We start from the raw sequence: 17,687 nt of genomic DNA, 5'->3' as shown, positions 1-17,687 counted from the left end.
GTGTTCAGAGTTTCAGTATTGTAATTCAACAGAGTGTTCTAGTTGTCTTATATCTTCGGTTAAGCTAATAAAACAAAACTTCATTGTTGGGGAGAGAGTAAAAAGAATGTTTCAGCACAGTTGCAGATATGTTATTGTTAGAAGTATTAAATCTAATCAACAGAGCAGATGTTCTGGATTTCAATAAATTGGAAGTCTCTAAAATTTCTAAAAAAGAAAACTAATAAACCGCTAATAACTTTCCCCTCCAGCCATGGAAAACACTATTATTTCCTGGTTGATTATTTAATTTTTCTTATGAAAGTTTTAAACATTCAAAAAATCCACAATCTAATAACACTCATATTTAATAAAAAGCTAATATTTTGCTATTTTCACTTCGGATTTCATTTAAAAAAGAAAGAATCTTTTAGAGTTATACCCCAAAGGTGACCTATATTGTAAAGTGCTATTTTTTTCTTGCCCACATATTTATAACCTTATTCTACATACATATATTCATAAACTATATGTAGTATTCCTTCGTTTTAAGTGCTATGTAGTGGTACATTTTATGAGCATGGCACAGTTTGTCTTTATCTACATTAGTCAGCGCTTTGTTTAGATTTTTCACTATTTAAATTCTTATGCATATGTTCAAGAATTTCTCTAGAATAGACATGTAGACATGTAGTTACTGAATGGTTTGATGTGAACAGTTTCACCTTTAATTGCTTTCCAAAGTGGTTGTAATAATTTATTCCTGCAGTGAACTAGTTGCCAACCCTCTTTGGGTTTGGTATTGTCTGAGGGAGGAACGAGTATCCTGTGGCTCTCATTGGTCACTTTACATTGAATATTCCTGGTACAAGAAGCTATCATTAAAACTCTTCAGGTTTCCCCTATATGTCTTATGAAGCAAAGGGAAGTTAAAAATTACTGGAGTAGAAAATGATCATTAAAAAACAACAACCAAAACCCAAGGTTTAGAAAATGAGAAAAGCATTCCATTCCAATACCCGTAAAGCTATACAAAAATACAAAATATTGCAAGTTTATAAAAATAGACAATTCACTCAGAATTATGTTTCTTTGGTTTGCCTACAAAGGAAACTTCTCTGTTCACTCTTCCCTCTAGATCTCTTTGCACCCTCAGTTCCAGATCCAGGCAAATTGTGTTTCCATCTTTAGCAAGCTCTTGACTGATATATGCCATCACAAAACACAGGAATTCCTTGGAGTCATTTGCCACTTCCCCAGTTGATGACTGAAGTGCAGGTGCAGGCTCAGCCGGTCTGCATAAACATTTTGAAAGTCTCTCCTCCACCTGTACCCCTTGATTCCTTTGGATATTCAGAAATTGAGGGGTTCAACTTGCTATCTGCCATACCTACACCCTGAGCTCCTTCTTACATATGAGTTCCTGAATTTGGAGTTTGTTTATTTTCCCTTCTGCAAATACTTTATTTTGGTTTTTGCAGCATTGTCAAGACAGTGAATGTGCCTCTGCTTTGTGGATACCATATTTCTCTTGCACTTCCTAATACTCACATTTCTTCAATGTGTAACAACCCTGTCTTCAGGCTTTTGCTTTCCCTGTAATTAGGAAACATAAGGCTGAAAGAGGGCGGGACTTCTTGTGTTTGTGTTCACTCATATTCAGATAGTGACAAAAATAAGTAAGCAATATACAGCTGAGAAAAAGTAAGGCATATTAGTTGGACAGCTCAGTTACGTGAGGTCATGGGGAGCTTGGAACTTGTATGTCCTGAGGGGCTCTCTTTCTGCTTCTAGAATGGGAGATGGAGGAGCAACTCCCACATCTTTCACCCGGTGCTTGTCACCTACACCTACATTGGTGCTCCAATGTGAGAAGAGGGCTCTGTCTGCACCTCCATTCACTGGAAGAGACTTGGAGCTTTGGGTTTGAATGGAAGCCCTGGGAGGGCAATGGTTTTTCAGCCACCACAGAGTAGCTATCTTTGGTCCCCTCAAATCATTAATTCTTAAGCAGGTTCCTTTTGACAGCTCTGGATTGCATGCCAGTTGCAGAAGTTGGAGTCAATAACTGTCTTGGAGCCCTTCATCTTTGTCATGGATCACTTATCAACAGGGCTGTTGTAAAACCAAGACATAAAGTCGGCAGGCCCTTTGAGCCTCTTGCCCATGCATATTGAAGCACATAGGCACATTCCCAAATTCTTCAGTCTGCAGGTGGGAAATTTTGTTAGGCATGATAATAGACAGCTGCAGTGTCCTGTAGAACCCAAAGTGAGTTTGGTTAAAAAATTTGAGTAAGTGGTCTTAGTAACAACTTATCTTTGATAGAATGGAATATCAGTGTTTCTCATATCTGAGAATTCGCAAGTAGCTATTCATTTTGGACCCCAGTGGTCCTTCAAACACACAGTATAAAACACATGCTGGACCAGTGTACATTCTTTGTTACATTATTCCTTTAGGACCATGACTTCCTGCTGTAGTTAATTGAATGGGCGACAAATAGCCTTAAGCATAACTGGTGAAAAAAAAAAAAAAAAAAGATTTATCTTGATTTCTAGCTCTGAATAATTGGGAATGGAAACCTGGAGGACTTTGAGAAGGATTCAGTAGTGATGAATGATCTCAATATGAAGTAGCATAGTAATTGATTAGCAGTGTCTGCTATAACACATGATGGGAGAACATGACATACATAGCAAATATTTGCATTCCTGTCCTTTAAAGTTCTTCTTGTCCCTAGATTATAGTCAGATTTAAGTAGTATATTCCATACTTTTCCCTTAGGCCTCTCTGTTGTTCTCAGCAGACTCTCCAAGTGCTGTGGCTCCTACTTTCATAGATTGCTCCAAGCCCACCCGACTTTACCAACTCCATGAGATAGGTTTATGAAAGACATCAATAAAAGTAAAAGATCCCCTTGGAAGAATGATGAAGAAAAGAACAAAAACACGCTTTTAAAAACACTTTTTTCAGTGTTGATGGATATTTTATTCATTTATTTATATGTGGTGCTGAGAATCGAACCCTGTGCCTTACACATGATAGGCAGGTGCTCTACCACTGAACCACAATCCCAGCCCCTCAAAACACACTTTTCCTGTGTATTTCTTTTCACTAAGAGCTCTAGTATTATCATGCCTGATACTATTGATTCCATTTCATTTTTGGCACAATTCAGAATTTCTCCTCTTTGAGAAGTAGGAAGAAGCTTTGCACTTCCAGTGTAAGTTAGAATCTGCCACTAATACTTCTAATTTGGGGTTCTCGAAATTCCTTACTCTGTAGGAACCTGGTAATTTGTGGTACTAGGAATGGGTTACAGTAGAAGGTCTACTGAAGAATACCACCCTTAAATTATAGTGTCTTAAATTCTGTTATTCTTCATTGCAGTGCAGAGCAACTTTTGACTTGAACAGATTTCAGATGGTATCCTTTTGTTTCTTTCCTCAATTTCTAAGAAGGATTCAGTGGTGATGAATGATCTCAACCTGAAGTAGCATGGTAATTGATTAGCAATGTCTGTCACAACACAGGATGGGCAATACTTCCACATAATAAGATGCTTCTGATAAAGTGGTGTCTTGCAACTGATGCTTTTCTTTTTTTATTTATTTTGCCAAAAATGCTATCCCTAATTCAGTGGTACATTGCACAGTCAATGATGGCTTAAAATTAGAGTCTTGACTCCCCTTGAGGACAATTGACCCTGTATTAGCATTTTTTGTCATCATCCTGAAAATGCTTTTCTGTAAGGACCATGCTGTTAGGTGCTTACTGTTTCCCCATTCTCTTCTTAATTACTATTTTCCAAAGGGTCCTCTCTCATTATAGCTGGTGTTAAGCTTTATATTGCAAATCATAAACACACTTTGATTGTTTTCCCAAGAGCAGGTTACGGAACATCAAAACCTGCTTTACGACATTTTGAAAGGCTGGTCTAGTAGCAGCAAATCTGGTAGCAAGATGTGAGGCAGGAAAGGCGATTGACACCACTGATTGGATTTCCACACTGCATAAGAGCTTAGTGATGTGTGTCCAAACCTGTTAACTTACAAACCAACTGGACCAAATTGAACCTGGGTCTGTAGCACCCCATGGTAGCATGTGGGTCTGAATAGATCTGATTCTGAACAGGCTCCATGGAATCATTTGTTTCATGTTATTGCACGCACTCATGTCGCAGGCAAAATGCCTGCCTGCAGGAGAATGTGGAGTAGTATCACCTCTGAAAATAATATTTGGAGAATGTTTCTTTTTCTTTGTCATGAAAATGAGGGGGTCTTGTCATCTAAAATTGGTTTCAGATGTTGGAGTTGTAACCGATTGAAAGTTTTAGGCTTCAGTTATATTCCAGTCTGTGAAGTGCTTTGCCAAAGAAATGACTTGTTAAAATAAATAAAGTCGATGTCTCATAGTTTGGGAAATGGACTGTAAAGGCTTAGCTCTTAGTTCTAGGCAAGGTTCGTGGTGCCTTCTTAGATAGAGCAGCACATGAGATGCATTTACTTCCCTGAATTCCGTAGCAGATGACTTTTAAGACTGCAAGTCTGTCAAGTCATTTGGGGGCTTGTCTAGGAAAGAAGAGGATTGTGGGACAGGGAGTTCCTGAACTGTTTCAGAAATGTCGTCATACTCTTGTTCTTTATTGTTGTTGCCGCTCCTCCCTTCAGGGTGACTAAGACTATGTCTTTAGAGTGGCACTCTTCTTGCTTTCCTGATCTGCTGGGGGAGAACAAAAGTGATAACTGGCTAAGAAGAAGCGCTCGCCTGGTGTTTCATATGCTGTCTCATTTCAGGCCATTCAGAAATCGTGATTTTTATCAGTGTAAATAAAGATTGTGACACATAGACAATATCAGTGTAACACTTTGTGTTAGCAAGGAATTGTATCAAAGCATTTTTCCCCAATGGACTTCAGGTATGATTGTGCTTAATATTTACTTGTTTGTTTGTTTGTTTTGAGGGCACAAACTCAGGGGCACTCAACCACTGAGCCACATCCCCAGCCCTATTTTGTATTTTATTTAGAGTCTCACTGAGTTGCTTTAGTGCTTTTCTGTTGCTGAGACATGCTTTGAATTCTCCATCCTCCTGCCTCAGCCTCCTGAGCCTCTGGGATTACAGGCATGAATACTTAGGAAGACCGTGTAACCCTGCAGCAATACTAACACAATACTGCTGAGTGCAGTACTTCTTAAATGTAGAACAGAAACAGAATCCCCTTTCTTTTAAATTTTTTTTTTTAAGTTGTCAATGGATCTTCCATTTATTTATTTATATGCAGTGCTGAGGCTCAAACCCAGGGCCTCACACATGCCAGGCAAGTGCTCTACCACTGAGCCACAACCCCAACCCCCAGAATCCCTTTTTATCGGCTCATAATCCACAGTGCAGAATAGAATCTAAAAAGTCATTTGTATTTCTTCTCATCACTTTATTCTTCTACTAAATATTGAGTTCTCTTATGGACTGAGCACTGTTCTAGGTGTTACAATACAGGAATAGAATAACTAAATTCCCTTCTTTTCCTGTGAATGATCCATGAAGCACTTAGCAAGTCCTAGACCTCATGCCTCCAAACTTCTGAGCTGAGAGGTTACTAGAAAATCACTAACTTGTTCTGATAACCAGTTGCAAGTATCATTAGCAATAATTAATACCTATCGATACTTTTCACTCTTATTCTCATTATGTTAAAAATGATCAAGTTTAGTTAACTCTCTTGTACCTTCATTAAGCCCCAAAGTTTATAAGTGTATCTTCTAACTTCAAAATAAGACTAAGCACTTAACACTGCCACAAACTGTTAGTGAACAGTAGCCAGCTGTGGTCTTCTTTTAAGTCAGAGGGTCTAAACTCACTAAGCTCATAGCTGTATTTGATGACTATCACAGAAGTCTTTGTAATATCCCAAATATGTGACCAAAAATCTTCCCAGGGGAAGATAGAGAACCAGGTGCTCCCTTTTAGTGGAGGTGAAATGGAATGGTTAGGAGTTCAGTGGTCTCAAGTTAGAGATTCTGATACACAGATAGAAACCATGCCATACAGCCTCAACATGGCAAGAGGAAGAGAGCAAGTTGAGGTGCAGTAAATGGCTAGGAGTGGAAATGTACTTAACATCCTATATTTAGCACTCTTCAGAGTTATTTCTGCCTGTCGTTATCTTTGAGCTATTTCACAAATCTGTAAATAGCTTAATTTTTTTTTTAATCCCAAATTGGTAGCACTTCAAATTATTATTACCAATTAAAGTACAAATTGTGTCTGATGCAGTGGATTATTACCCTCTTATTTTGCATCTGTATGTCTACTCTTTGGATTTTCTTTTAACCAGTTGTAACATCTTCCAATTCCTTCATTTATTAATGAATTAAGTAAAATCTTTGACATGAGTTCATGCCATACGTTTACTTTTTTGAAAAAATTCTTTGTCAATATAGAATGCTAAACAAGGGACATAGAGGAACTAATGTATTATAAGTTATTTAAGGTCTTTAAGACCTCAGAATATTTTGCTTTGCAGTATATGATAGGCTAGCAGGCAGCTCTACATGAGAAAATGTGATATTTTATATGGGCTCTATTAGGCTTTATACCTACATAGACCAGAGAAAGGGAGGGAGTAGAGTTCTGGGAGTCAGAAGAGTTGTAAGACTTGATTTGCTAAATGGAAGAAATCCCTGTGATGTGTGAAGTGGTGCATACTTAAGAGAGGAGCAGTGACAGCAAAACTTTAATCGGGAGGTGAGAAAAACGTTATTCTAAAGGGGCTTAAACTTCCCACAGTTTCTTGGCAGATAGCAATCATAGGTCCTATTCATCTGTGTTCAATTCTCTTAAGATTTTTTTCTTAGAGATAAAGCATCCTTAATCTCATAATAAGAAAATCAATTTTACTATTTAGTTTATGGCCAACTTTGTTAAAATTGGGATTACTTAATAAAATAAGAACTGTATATGTTTAGCTCTACTTTATATGACATGTGTCTTTTATTCTAAGTCCTAAATGTTATTATTGGGGAGTTTCAGTTTCCTCTTGGAGAGGGATTTTGATTAGCAATCTTCCAGTCTCAGGAGAAACAGCCTGGAGTGGTGCATCCTCAATACAAATATCTGAGAAGAGCATTTCCTAGGAATTTAGATATATTTGTAGGCATTATCTCTGCAAATAGTGGACATGAAAGTCTGATGAATTTATGGAAAATCTGAGATTTATTTATGAATTGAGGAAGATAAACTTGTGCTATATAGCCAGTGGAGAATTGTTGGCTTGGTAAAGAGGAGATTTGGGGAGAACATAATCACTCTGTTCAAATTATTTGAATATTTGCTGGGTGGGTTACTCATAGGAGAGATTAGACTTATTCCATGCAGTTCTCTAGGGCAAAACTAAAGCCAACAAGTGCTTAAAGTTATAAGGTATCTATCTGTCAATTCGGTATAGGCAAATTTTCTTACAATTCACGAGTGCTGGTTCCAGTGGATTGTGGATTTCTGGAACACTTCTCAGTGGTAAATTGTCTGATAGTGACTTTATTAAGGGACCCCTGTGTAGAGAAACTCAGATTATGATGTCTCTAGGGCCAAAGACCAGCTATATAATTCTGCAATGTCTTAAAAACATAGACATTTTATAACATTAGGAAAAAATGGGAATGATTTGTTCTTTCTTCTGTGATTCCAAATGGTAAATATGAAAGTCATTGTTCTTGCAAGTCATCATCCTTGAGTCTTTCTGAAAAAAAATGACTGACGTTCTGAGGCTTAGGAGGAGATGCTGGATTTCCTGGCAGATGAAGAAGCCGCTATTCTGTAATCATTCCTTGTGTGGACCCAACCGGATTTTGGCAACAGATATGTTTGATGTATAATTGTGGCAGTGGCCAAAAAATATAAACAAGGATTGGCAGTTCTAGTGACCACATAAGTATCATGAAATGTGACAGTGTAGGAAATATTTTCTGAAACCCACTGCCTGCCTTTGGCCAGCTTCAGAGATAGGATATAGTTTTAGCCTGCTGCTAGGGGTTAAAGGAAGGTGTTGAAAGAAGGGAAGGAAGCAAAGTTTCAGCAACCCAGGTTTTTGAGCCTCTTAGTCCTTCTTGATTAAAGAAGAATGAGATAGGCAGAGGGGTTCTTTTTGTGGTGTTGTTGTTGTCATTGTTTTGAGGTGAGTACAAATATCAGAATTTAAATGACTTCACAATGTGATGCCATTTTAAAAAGCAGGATTAGACAACATTCAAGGAGCAGTGAGCTTGGCAAGAAGGTGGAATTTGCAGACTTTTAGGTCACTTTTAGGTCCAGAAAAGGTTGACATTACTGTGCAAATTGCAAACATTTTATGAACTGATCATAATTTGTAACTGGGCTTGCTAGAAGTACAGAAGCTTCAGGGCCAGGGAAAGCATGGAAAATAATGGTGACCACATTAGGATTTTGATGTACTCCATCCAGTTCTCTTGAGAGCCAACCTTAAACTAGAATAGGGTCAACAAACTACTGCCAGTCACCTGTTCTTTTTATTTTATTTTTTTAAAATTTTTTAAATTTGTCTAGTCACCTGTTCTTATAAATAAAGCTTTATTGAAACACAAAAATGCCCATTCATTTAAATGTTGTCTGCCTCTGTTTTCACACTACAGAAGAGCAAAGTTGAATAGTTGTGACAGACTGTGTGTGCTCCACAAAGCCTGAATTATCAGCTGGCTGGCCCTTTACAGAAAGAGCCTGCTGACCCTTGGTCTGTCAGGTTGGTCCACACTTCATCAGGCGTGTTTTGAGAAGATGCTGCCTAGTCTGTTTTGAAACTGCAGGGAGAGTGGACAGAAGTTTTTAGCAAAGTCTCTCATTACTGTGTTTCCATCTCCATCCTCTCTTCTCTTCCTTCCTGTCATTTGGACCTGGTCTCACATTGGCACCTGCTCCCTCTCATTCACTTGAGTCTTCTTAGATGCCATGCATCACAGACATACCTCGTGGAATAAATTGTTTTGTCCTGTCTGCCCTTTTCCATCTAGTATTCTATAAAACATTCTAGGTACAGAGTGGATTTATTTAAAGTCCATTGTATTCATTAGTGTTTGGAGGTAGGCCCATGAAATCCAGACTAGTAATGACAATTTAATGCAAAAAGGTAATTATTTTGTTCATTAACAAGGGAGAGAATTTCTTAATCACATATGATCACACGTGTATGTGAATTTTCTAATAGTATTTTCTTTGTGTATAGAACCGGCTTTTATTAGTAATTAGTTGCCTTTTCTGTATAATGGAAATCATCGGAATGAAATTTACTTTGAGTCCTACTGAAATAATTCCCTTCTGCTGGTGATATTTGTTCAATTAAACCATAATATCTCTCCGCTATTTTTGAGACGATTGTAGTATCACACATCACTAGAAAAATTTTAGCCAATCTAGACAGTGAAAGAGTGTCTTTCTTCCTGACAAATAATATCTAAGAACCTCTTGGATTGGTAACAGCATACGTGGAGATTTATGGCTTTAGTGGGCTGCGAATGTTGCTTCAGCCTGTGATTTGTGGTCTAGTGAAGGACCGCAGAACATGTCCTTCACGATCGATTGACCTTTTGCGCAGTCTGTTCTAGGCCTCACTAAGACCATCTTAAACTGAAGAAACACTCCACCTCTATTTCCATATCATTATTTGGGAAATGGCCCTATTAAGAAAGGGCCCTATGGTAATTTCAGAATAAGTTAATGGTACTTAAAGACAGTTTTGTAATTGTACTGTGAGTCTTACATATACCAATGAAAGACTTCAGCTGCTCCCAAGAAAATTGTTTGTCACACAAGTTTCCAAATATGTTTATGTGGAAATTTAGAAAATTTTAGCCACTTTGGGTATTTAAATCTCTTCCCATGACAGCTTCTTTGCATGACAAAGAAGGGGTTGAAGTGTGCTTTAGAAAGAAAATCCAGTGACAGAAGACAATTAGAAATGTTTTTTAGTTATTTGCTGTGAAGGTAGAGGAATGCCCAGGAACAGAAGACAGAAATATCACAGGCTATAGGGTGTTGATACATTTTATATTACATGGAACATCAGAAAAAAGCAAAGTTCATACATTAACAATGTACAATGTACAACACATTAGACTTTAATTCTATATTAATTGTAAAACTACTGCAAGATTTGGGGGAGTTAAAAATTTGAATTGTACATAAATTTATAAGTAAAAGACTCTCTGCTGTTACCCAGAGGTGGCCATTTAGTTTCCTTTCATGTATTTCTGAAACTAGTTTTATATGAAATATTATTCACATTTTTCCCTGCAAATGGGAAATAATATTCTGAAGCCTCTCCCCCCCCTTAATATATTTGGTCATTTTTATACTATTACATAAATCCACTTCATTCATTGTTACTGCTGCATAGTAATTTACTCAACCATTTTCCTCTCCATACCTTTGTTTCTTTTTTAGTTATTTGCTAATTCAGATAGTGCTGCAGTGAGAAAATCTTTATGATATAGATCTGTGAATATATAATTGTGGGTATATAATTATGGACTGGTCACATTTCTAAAAGTAGATTTACAGGGTCAAAGGTTATATGCATTTTTAAACTTGGACAATTACTGCCAAATTTTGCCTCTAAACGGGTTGCTTCAATGTTTTATAGTCCCAGTAACAAGTACTTAGGGTGGCCATAACTGGAGACTCCTGACTATATCATCATCGTCATAGCTAACATTTATTGAACATGTTCTATATGTGCTGTTCCCAGTGTTGTCCTTATTTTGTATTAGCTTTATAGATCCTCCTAATGACTCTAGGAGAGAGGCAACCATTTTATAGGCAAAAAAATAAAAACAAAGTCACAAAGAGGAACCTTGCCAGCCTAAAACTCACATAACTAGTATAAGTGACTAATGATTTAAATGCATGTCTTTTGATGGTGAGAGAAGTGGAACACAGTCCAACTGGAGGTGGCAGAGAGATGAAAGTGAAGTAAGAGACAGAAGTCCAGGATACAAGCCGTGGTGTTTACCTTGTAGAGAGTGAAAACGAAGAAACAATGCAAAATGTGTTCTTATTGGCAAAGTGATTTTGAAGAAAACAAATGCACCCTTGTGTGTTTTAAAGAGGAGGATCTCTTGAAGATTTTTACCAGCCACCGACCATTCCATTTAGAATGAAAAAGATGTGCCAGCTGGACATGAAGTGAGCTTAAAAAGACTATGTATTTCTTTACCTTTTAAATGAGTTGAATGATTGAAAAAAGTCAGTGTTCTTGAAAGTCCCCTATACTGCACAAGTTCTTTTTTCTAGCACTTACCCCCCAAAATTGGGATGATGGGAGAAAAGAGGTTAAATAATAGTTTCAGTGCAGTCTTAAAGCACAAGCAGTGCCCAAAGTGAATTCCATCCACTAGGAAATCTTAGCCGTGAAGAGCCTCTTAAAGATGTCTGGCTACCTCACAGGGAAACAGGAAGAACCAGATTACAGAAATTAAAAAAACTGAATATTGGCATCTCTCCTGCCCCTGTTTACCTTACAAAGGAAGGAACTGTTGAAAATGAACAATTGTGTAATTGAGTTATTGAACAACATAAATTTTAAAAATTAATGATGTTGGAAATCCAGGCATCACGCTAAGTATAGGGCATGTTGTGTTTTCCATGTTAGCTCACTGTTGGGGCCATGGAGAATCTTAGCACTTGTAGGAATTTCAGAGACAGTCTGGTCTCACCTGGTTATTCTAGAAAGAAGAAAACTCGCCCTAGAGATATTCAAACTTACCAAAAAATAACAACTGAGAAGATTAAAAGGGAGATTCTGGAATTGCATCTTCAGATACCCTATCCACCATACCATCTCTCTAAAAATAAGTGATACATGTAAATAGTCTCAAAAACTATAAATCAGTGGAGAATTTAGTAACATAAAGTGTTTTTTCTAATTATCTAACAGACCTTCTGAAGACAAGCCTCAGAACTTCAGTGTTTGTAATATTTTCAAGAGGAAACAAAACTAGATTTTAATATGAATTGTCCATTCTGTAAGTAGACTAAATAGATCATTTAATGTGAATGCTAGAGTTCACATTCACATAGGACAACCTTCTCTAAGTGTTATGAATACCTTAAAGAGGGAAAAAAGTTAAAAAATAAAAATAAAAATAACAAAGCCAGGAATTTTGCATGGAGGAAAGTTCGAATGAGACTGGTACAGAAGGTAGCCAAAGACAGACTTAAATGTGTTGGATTTAAGGAGGTGTTTGTTTGCAATTCCAGTGTCTGCAACAATGCTAACAGCTCAGTGCTCAAAGCTAGCAGCTAATTTTCAAGTCTTCTTGAGGAATCCCCATGAAGATGGAGACTGAGGTGTGTAACAGAACAGAACAGATTAGGAAGAACCTTGTAACTTTAGTCTGTATGCCAGTGTATGAAGATAGGTATGACATTGATAAAGGGGCAAAGGACTTCCTACAGAAAGAGTCTAGAGAGGGGATTAGAAGTAACCTGGGGTAAAACATTAGGTTTTAGAATTCTATTAGAAATGTTAAATGGAGCATCAATAGCAGTAGAGATTTAGGGAAAGGTGAACTTATGTTTTGGCCACTAGCCATGTTTGAGTTCTCTTACAGTGAAGCGGTTAGGAACAAAAGCCAGCTTGGCACTGAATTTATATTGCTTGTGATTAATGCAAGGTCTAATCTTTGGAGAGGATTTGCTCTGATTCTTCCTCTTTGCCTCTGAATTTCCAGCAGTATGACTGTCAGCAACTCATCTAACCTCTCTTTGCCTCTTGTAAAATTGGTATAATAGCAATACCTACCTCCTATGGTAGGCTGAAGAAAGAATACCATGCTTAGAACGGCCCTGGACCATGATTAGCTATATGTGTGCTTGACTGCATAGTACATAGGACCCAGTTACCCTCAGGAAGATTGTACATTTTAGGAGTGCCTCCCCTCGGCATGTCTCAGTGCCCAGTGCTCTTTATGGGACAATCCTCTCTGCCCCTCTGGAACAGTTAATTCCTTTCTTTCTGGCCCATGCCCCTGCAGAACCATAGATTCTAAGAGCCACACAAAGCAGAAGGAGAGAGGTGGTTCACAGGTGTGAGTTCCCTTGGCTACTGACACACATACGTCCATGCGGAAGGACCAGAACCAGGACTACTTAAGGGGAAGCTGGATATACATGGCCAAAATGAGTACTCTAAGGATTTACCACACCCTCCTGCCCCGCCCCCACATTGAGTGATAACAGTCCATTTACAAGCAGCTTTCACATTCTTTAAGTGTGTTTGATTTTCTCAGTACTGAGGCATGCGAAATAAAAAGAAGCTTGCTTTGTCTTATTTTGACTACAGTATCTAGATCTGCTCTTAATCTGTTTGCATTATTAAAACATTTCCAAAGTGTGAAGTTTTCTCTCTGAGCTCTAGTCTTGAGTTTCTCAAACCATCTCTGTTCTGTAATCAGGGCTATTAGGCTTAAAACAGATAGGCTCTTGTGGGACCTTGAACATGGGACTTGATTTTGTTTGTTTTGGAAATTTGCCCTAGTTTGGGGAGAATAAAAAGATCTGGCACCTTCTATTTTATATTATAGGTTCAAATACCATTGAATATCACTGTGGGTTTTGGCTTGTTAAATGCACTGGCAACAGCAGAGTTTGGCTAATTTTAATGCTCCCTTTTAAGAGGGAAGCAGGGTTCAGCATTTATACTACCTCTGTAGCTATTTTATTAACACTTTAAATTATAATCAAGGGCTGTTCTAAAAATGCATCAGATTTCCTAAACTTCTTTAAATCATGGAAGTGTAATCCAGCCCAGCTTCAAAGCCACTGCTGTGGCCTTTGTCCCCAGCATCTGGCTTGTACCATCTCCAGATGAAATGTTCACAACTGCCCGATTTCAGCTCTCAGTTACTGCCAACTTTTAAGTGTTGTAAACAATAGTTATTTTGCCCCCTTGTTGGGAGTACTTAAAAGATAGTTTGGGAATTGCATTTCTTTTATCCCATCCGAGTAGGCCTGCCTGGAAAGATTTGCTTAGAGAAAAGTGTTTCTTTGAGGTAAAGTATGGGACTAAAATTAAAAGATCCACCTAAAACCACTCTTCCAAGGATTGGGGTTCTGACACCTGAAAATGGAGCTCTGCTAAATGAGATGCTTAAAACAGACTAGATAGCATCAAATTCAGGTAGCAACTATGTGTGCATGACACAGCATCTTCTCTAAGCGAACAGGAAATACTCATTGTACTAAGGGGCTTTCTGAGTGTGAAGCTAGCCAATTGCTGAAATTTTCCTTTTCAGGCTGTTTGATCACACAGATGACTTACAACTACATAGGTGTACAAAAATACATAGAAGTCCCCAACCACAATGCGATGAGCTCTGAGCTTTGGTACAGCAGAGACCATGGCCAGTTGATTTTGGGGGAGGTTTGTGTTCAGGCTAGCACAGACCTCCATCCACAGAAACCCTGGGAGCTCCTGCTCCAGGTCACAGTGGTTTATAAGATGCAAGGCTGACTCTGGCAGTCTTAGAACAGATTTCTGAATTCCAATTCTTTTCAGCTTAGGCACACTATGTTTTCTACCAAAGTCCCCGAGTTGTCACCGCAGTAGGACTGGACCCATTTCATTACCTTCCATTCAACACCAGGCTTCATTCTACCTCTTCCTCAGAAGCAGTAACCTCATTTGGGTCTCAGCAAATGAAACCTTAACCTCAAAATTTTACTGTCTACTGAAGTCTGAATAAACTAATTGAACAAGAGGGGCTAACAAGTGGCTGCATCCTGGGGTCATTTTTGAGGCAAGTTTCCTTCTCCCATGAGTCCTTTCCTGATGCGCAGTCCAGCACCACCTTCCTCAGTGAGAGGGATTGTTTGTCCTCAGTCCCACCCAGCTGAGTCTTTTTACAGAAATTGGATTGGGAAGACACGCCCCCCTAATCAAGTGGAAGGCCTGGATTTGAAGCCAACATTTAAAATTAAATGTCTCCTATCTGAGTGTCTTCCAGTGGTTTGTGCTCAGGAGGTCAGGAGAACTGCTATGTGTGCAAAGCTGGTGATATGTTACCTTTTCTTTATTTTTTTTTTCTTTCCTTTTTAGGACCAGGAAGAAAACAAGGGAGCTACAAGTTGGCCTGAATTCTACATTGATCAACTCAATTCCATGGCTGCTGTGGGTATAATTTATCTTCTACCGCACAGTTTAAAATCCAGTACAAAGTACACACTTGCACAATAATTTCAATTGAGTAAGATCTACCAAATGTTATTATCCTTCCAAGCTCCATTCCAAACCCTCAGAATTTGGTGAGGGGCCCAAGGGAGGGAATGGATAAAGGGGCAGAAGTGTTACTTGACAGAGGGATTTTTCTAGTATGTTTTAAATAAAGTCTGCACACACTAAAATATAATTGACTTTAATGTTACAACAGGAAACATAATATGCAATCTGGCTCATGGTCAACTTTAACTTGCAATTGCTTTAACGGATCATTTGGAGCTTTGCAATACTGTTCTAAAAGTTGGTATCATTTGAAAATATTATGATTACACAGGTCCTTCAGTATACTCCTCCCATTCTCTTTCTTACTGGGATCTTAGTTCCTTCTTGGCTTCTTGACTTTATAGGGGATCATGATGCTCTTTTCTTATAATAGATCCTTCAGGAATCCATGGAGTCAGTGGTTTAATGAAAAGACATAATAATAATAATTGTGCTGAGATGTCCTTGGGAAAGCCTTGGCACATGGGGTTTGGATCCAGCCATGACTTAAACTGCATTCTCAATACCTAAAATATGAATTCTGATCACATTATGTCTTGTGATGTCAGTGTTCCAAGCAGCTTGAGGGGCATCTACTGATCACAGCTAAAATTCACAGTAGTAAGTCAGTCATTGGCCTTTAAGGACTACCATTTTACATCCCGTTACTGCTGATAGAAGTTAAAGGTTGCCCACAGGCTTACCTGTGGACACACACTCAGGATATTATGAGTCAATATGTTATATTCAACTTTTGAGTGTATAACATCCAAATAGATAATAGCTTCTAGAATATTTTCCTCTACCAATTTCCCTGCCTTCTCCAAAGTCCTTGTGGAAAATTAATATCTGATCACTTGAAGCAAACATTTTAAATTATCAGTATTTTGTTGTTGTTGCCAAAGTTAAAAACTGACGAGAATATGTGGACCATTCTCTCTTTTGCTAAACTTTGAGAGGCCTTAACCTGTAGTAACTTCCTCTCTCTAGCTTTTGCTTTGAAGATGCTTCTTCTGCTGTTACATGAGAAATGATAAACAGCCTGGTAAATGTGAATAGGGCTGTATTAATTATTGAAGAAACTACACAGTTTTTTGTCTTGAGGATTTCTAATCTAAAAGCATAGCCGAAAAAGGACAGGGAAAAAAATCACCAAATCCTTCTTATTCAGTGCTTAATGCAAAATGCCAAAGATGAGAGAAGGGCGATCTCAGCATTTTTACAGATGCTAACAGAATGTGAGATTCGTGATGACCACCAGGGATTTTGTGTGCATCCACCCAAGCAATAATAATTTGGAGCCATTGAACATTTCTTACATGTCAAGGCTATTTTGTGAATTCCTTTTCCTATTAGGGGAAAAAAAGAACTGTCAGGCAGACTGTCTCTCTTCGTAATGAAGTCAGCATTGTCTGATGTCTAACAAGGGAAGTTTCTTCTTTGTTAATGAATTCCTTGCTATACATGGAGAAGTGCTGAGTAATATGGACTTTCCTTTCTTCAAATATTGGGGCAGTTATATTAATTTGTACATTAATGACTTTATCCTTGGCCTGTCCAAATAGACCTGCCTCATTCTTGAGGAACAGGGTCCATGGTATCCTGGTATGTGGCCCTTCTTCAAGATGCCCCTTTCTTCTCCTTCCAGCTCCTTGGATGTTTCTCTGCTTCATCCCATCTTTGCATGGTCTGCATTTTATTTCTATTTGATTTCCAGTCTGAAGTTGCTCCCAGGACATCACAAGGCTATTAAATTGTGGCTTTGACATCCTTTCTGTGTTAAACACCTAACAGAGGTTTCTAATGTCCCCATTGGGACTGAGTCATCATCTCTCCAAGGTCAAAGATAAAGGGCATTAACTGTCCATGGAGGCCTCTAAACCTCTGCCTACCTAAAGGAACAGGGAGATCTGATGAGACCAGAAACCCTGTTACATTTTTGGTTTTTCTCACCATATCTGTTGCCACCACCTCCTTGCATAGTTCTAGCTAATCTCTCTGACATCTGTGCTGGAGAAATCCCATCAACACACAGCAGAAATCCTGAGACGTTGTCCCTGGGGACTGGAAAGGGCACAATTCCTTCAAATCCGCTCATGGCCCAGCAGCTAGACTCCTTGGCTATCCACGAAGGGAACTGTGGAAGAGGCATTTGTCCACATTGTTATTATCCAGTGTCTGCAGCATCCCTGACAACTACCGCCATTGAGTGTGCCTCGTGACAGGCAGGGTATCGGGCGCTTTACAGGTTGTTTTAAATTCTTAGCACCCTATGCTGTCAGTGCTATTTATAGAAATAGAGTCTGAGACTCTAAGAAGGGTAATCTTGCCCAAGATCATCTAATTAGGAACTGGTCATCTAGTTAGGAGATCAAACCTATTGTATGAGTCAAAGACTCCCTCCAATTTGCCTTTCCCAGACTTGGTTTTTTTAAAT

The 17,687-nt window shown here is 38.4% G+C and overlaps 1 protein-coding gene across 4 annotated transcripts in view; it reads left to right on the top strand.

The window, feature by feature from the left end:
• The window catches only part of DAAM1 (dishevelled associated activator of morphogenesis 1), a 162,576-nt gene that overhangs the window by 94,016 nt on the left and 50,873 nt on the right, over positions 1 to 17,687 (top strand). For all 4 annotated transcript variants that reach the window (XM_079125805.1, XM_079125802.1, XM_079125803.1 and 1 more), the window contains one exon: positions 15,089 to 15,160. In XM_079125805.1, coding sequence (XP_078981931.1) covers positions 15,089 to 15,160 — 72 coding nt within the window. The remainder of the gene's footprint in view (positions 1 to 15,088; positions 15,161 to 17,687) is intronic.

Source organism: Sciurus vulgaris (genome assembly GCF_902686455.1).
Source record: "Sciurus vulgaris genome assembly, chromosome: 2".
Classification (NCBI taxonomy): domain Eukaryota; kingdom Metazoa; phylum Chordata; class Mammalia; order Rodentia; family Sciuridae; genus Sciurus; species Sciurus vulgaris.
Note: the sequence above shows the minus strand (reverse complement) of the source record. Positions and strands in the feature narration are given on the sequence as shown.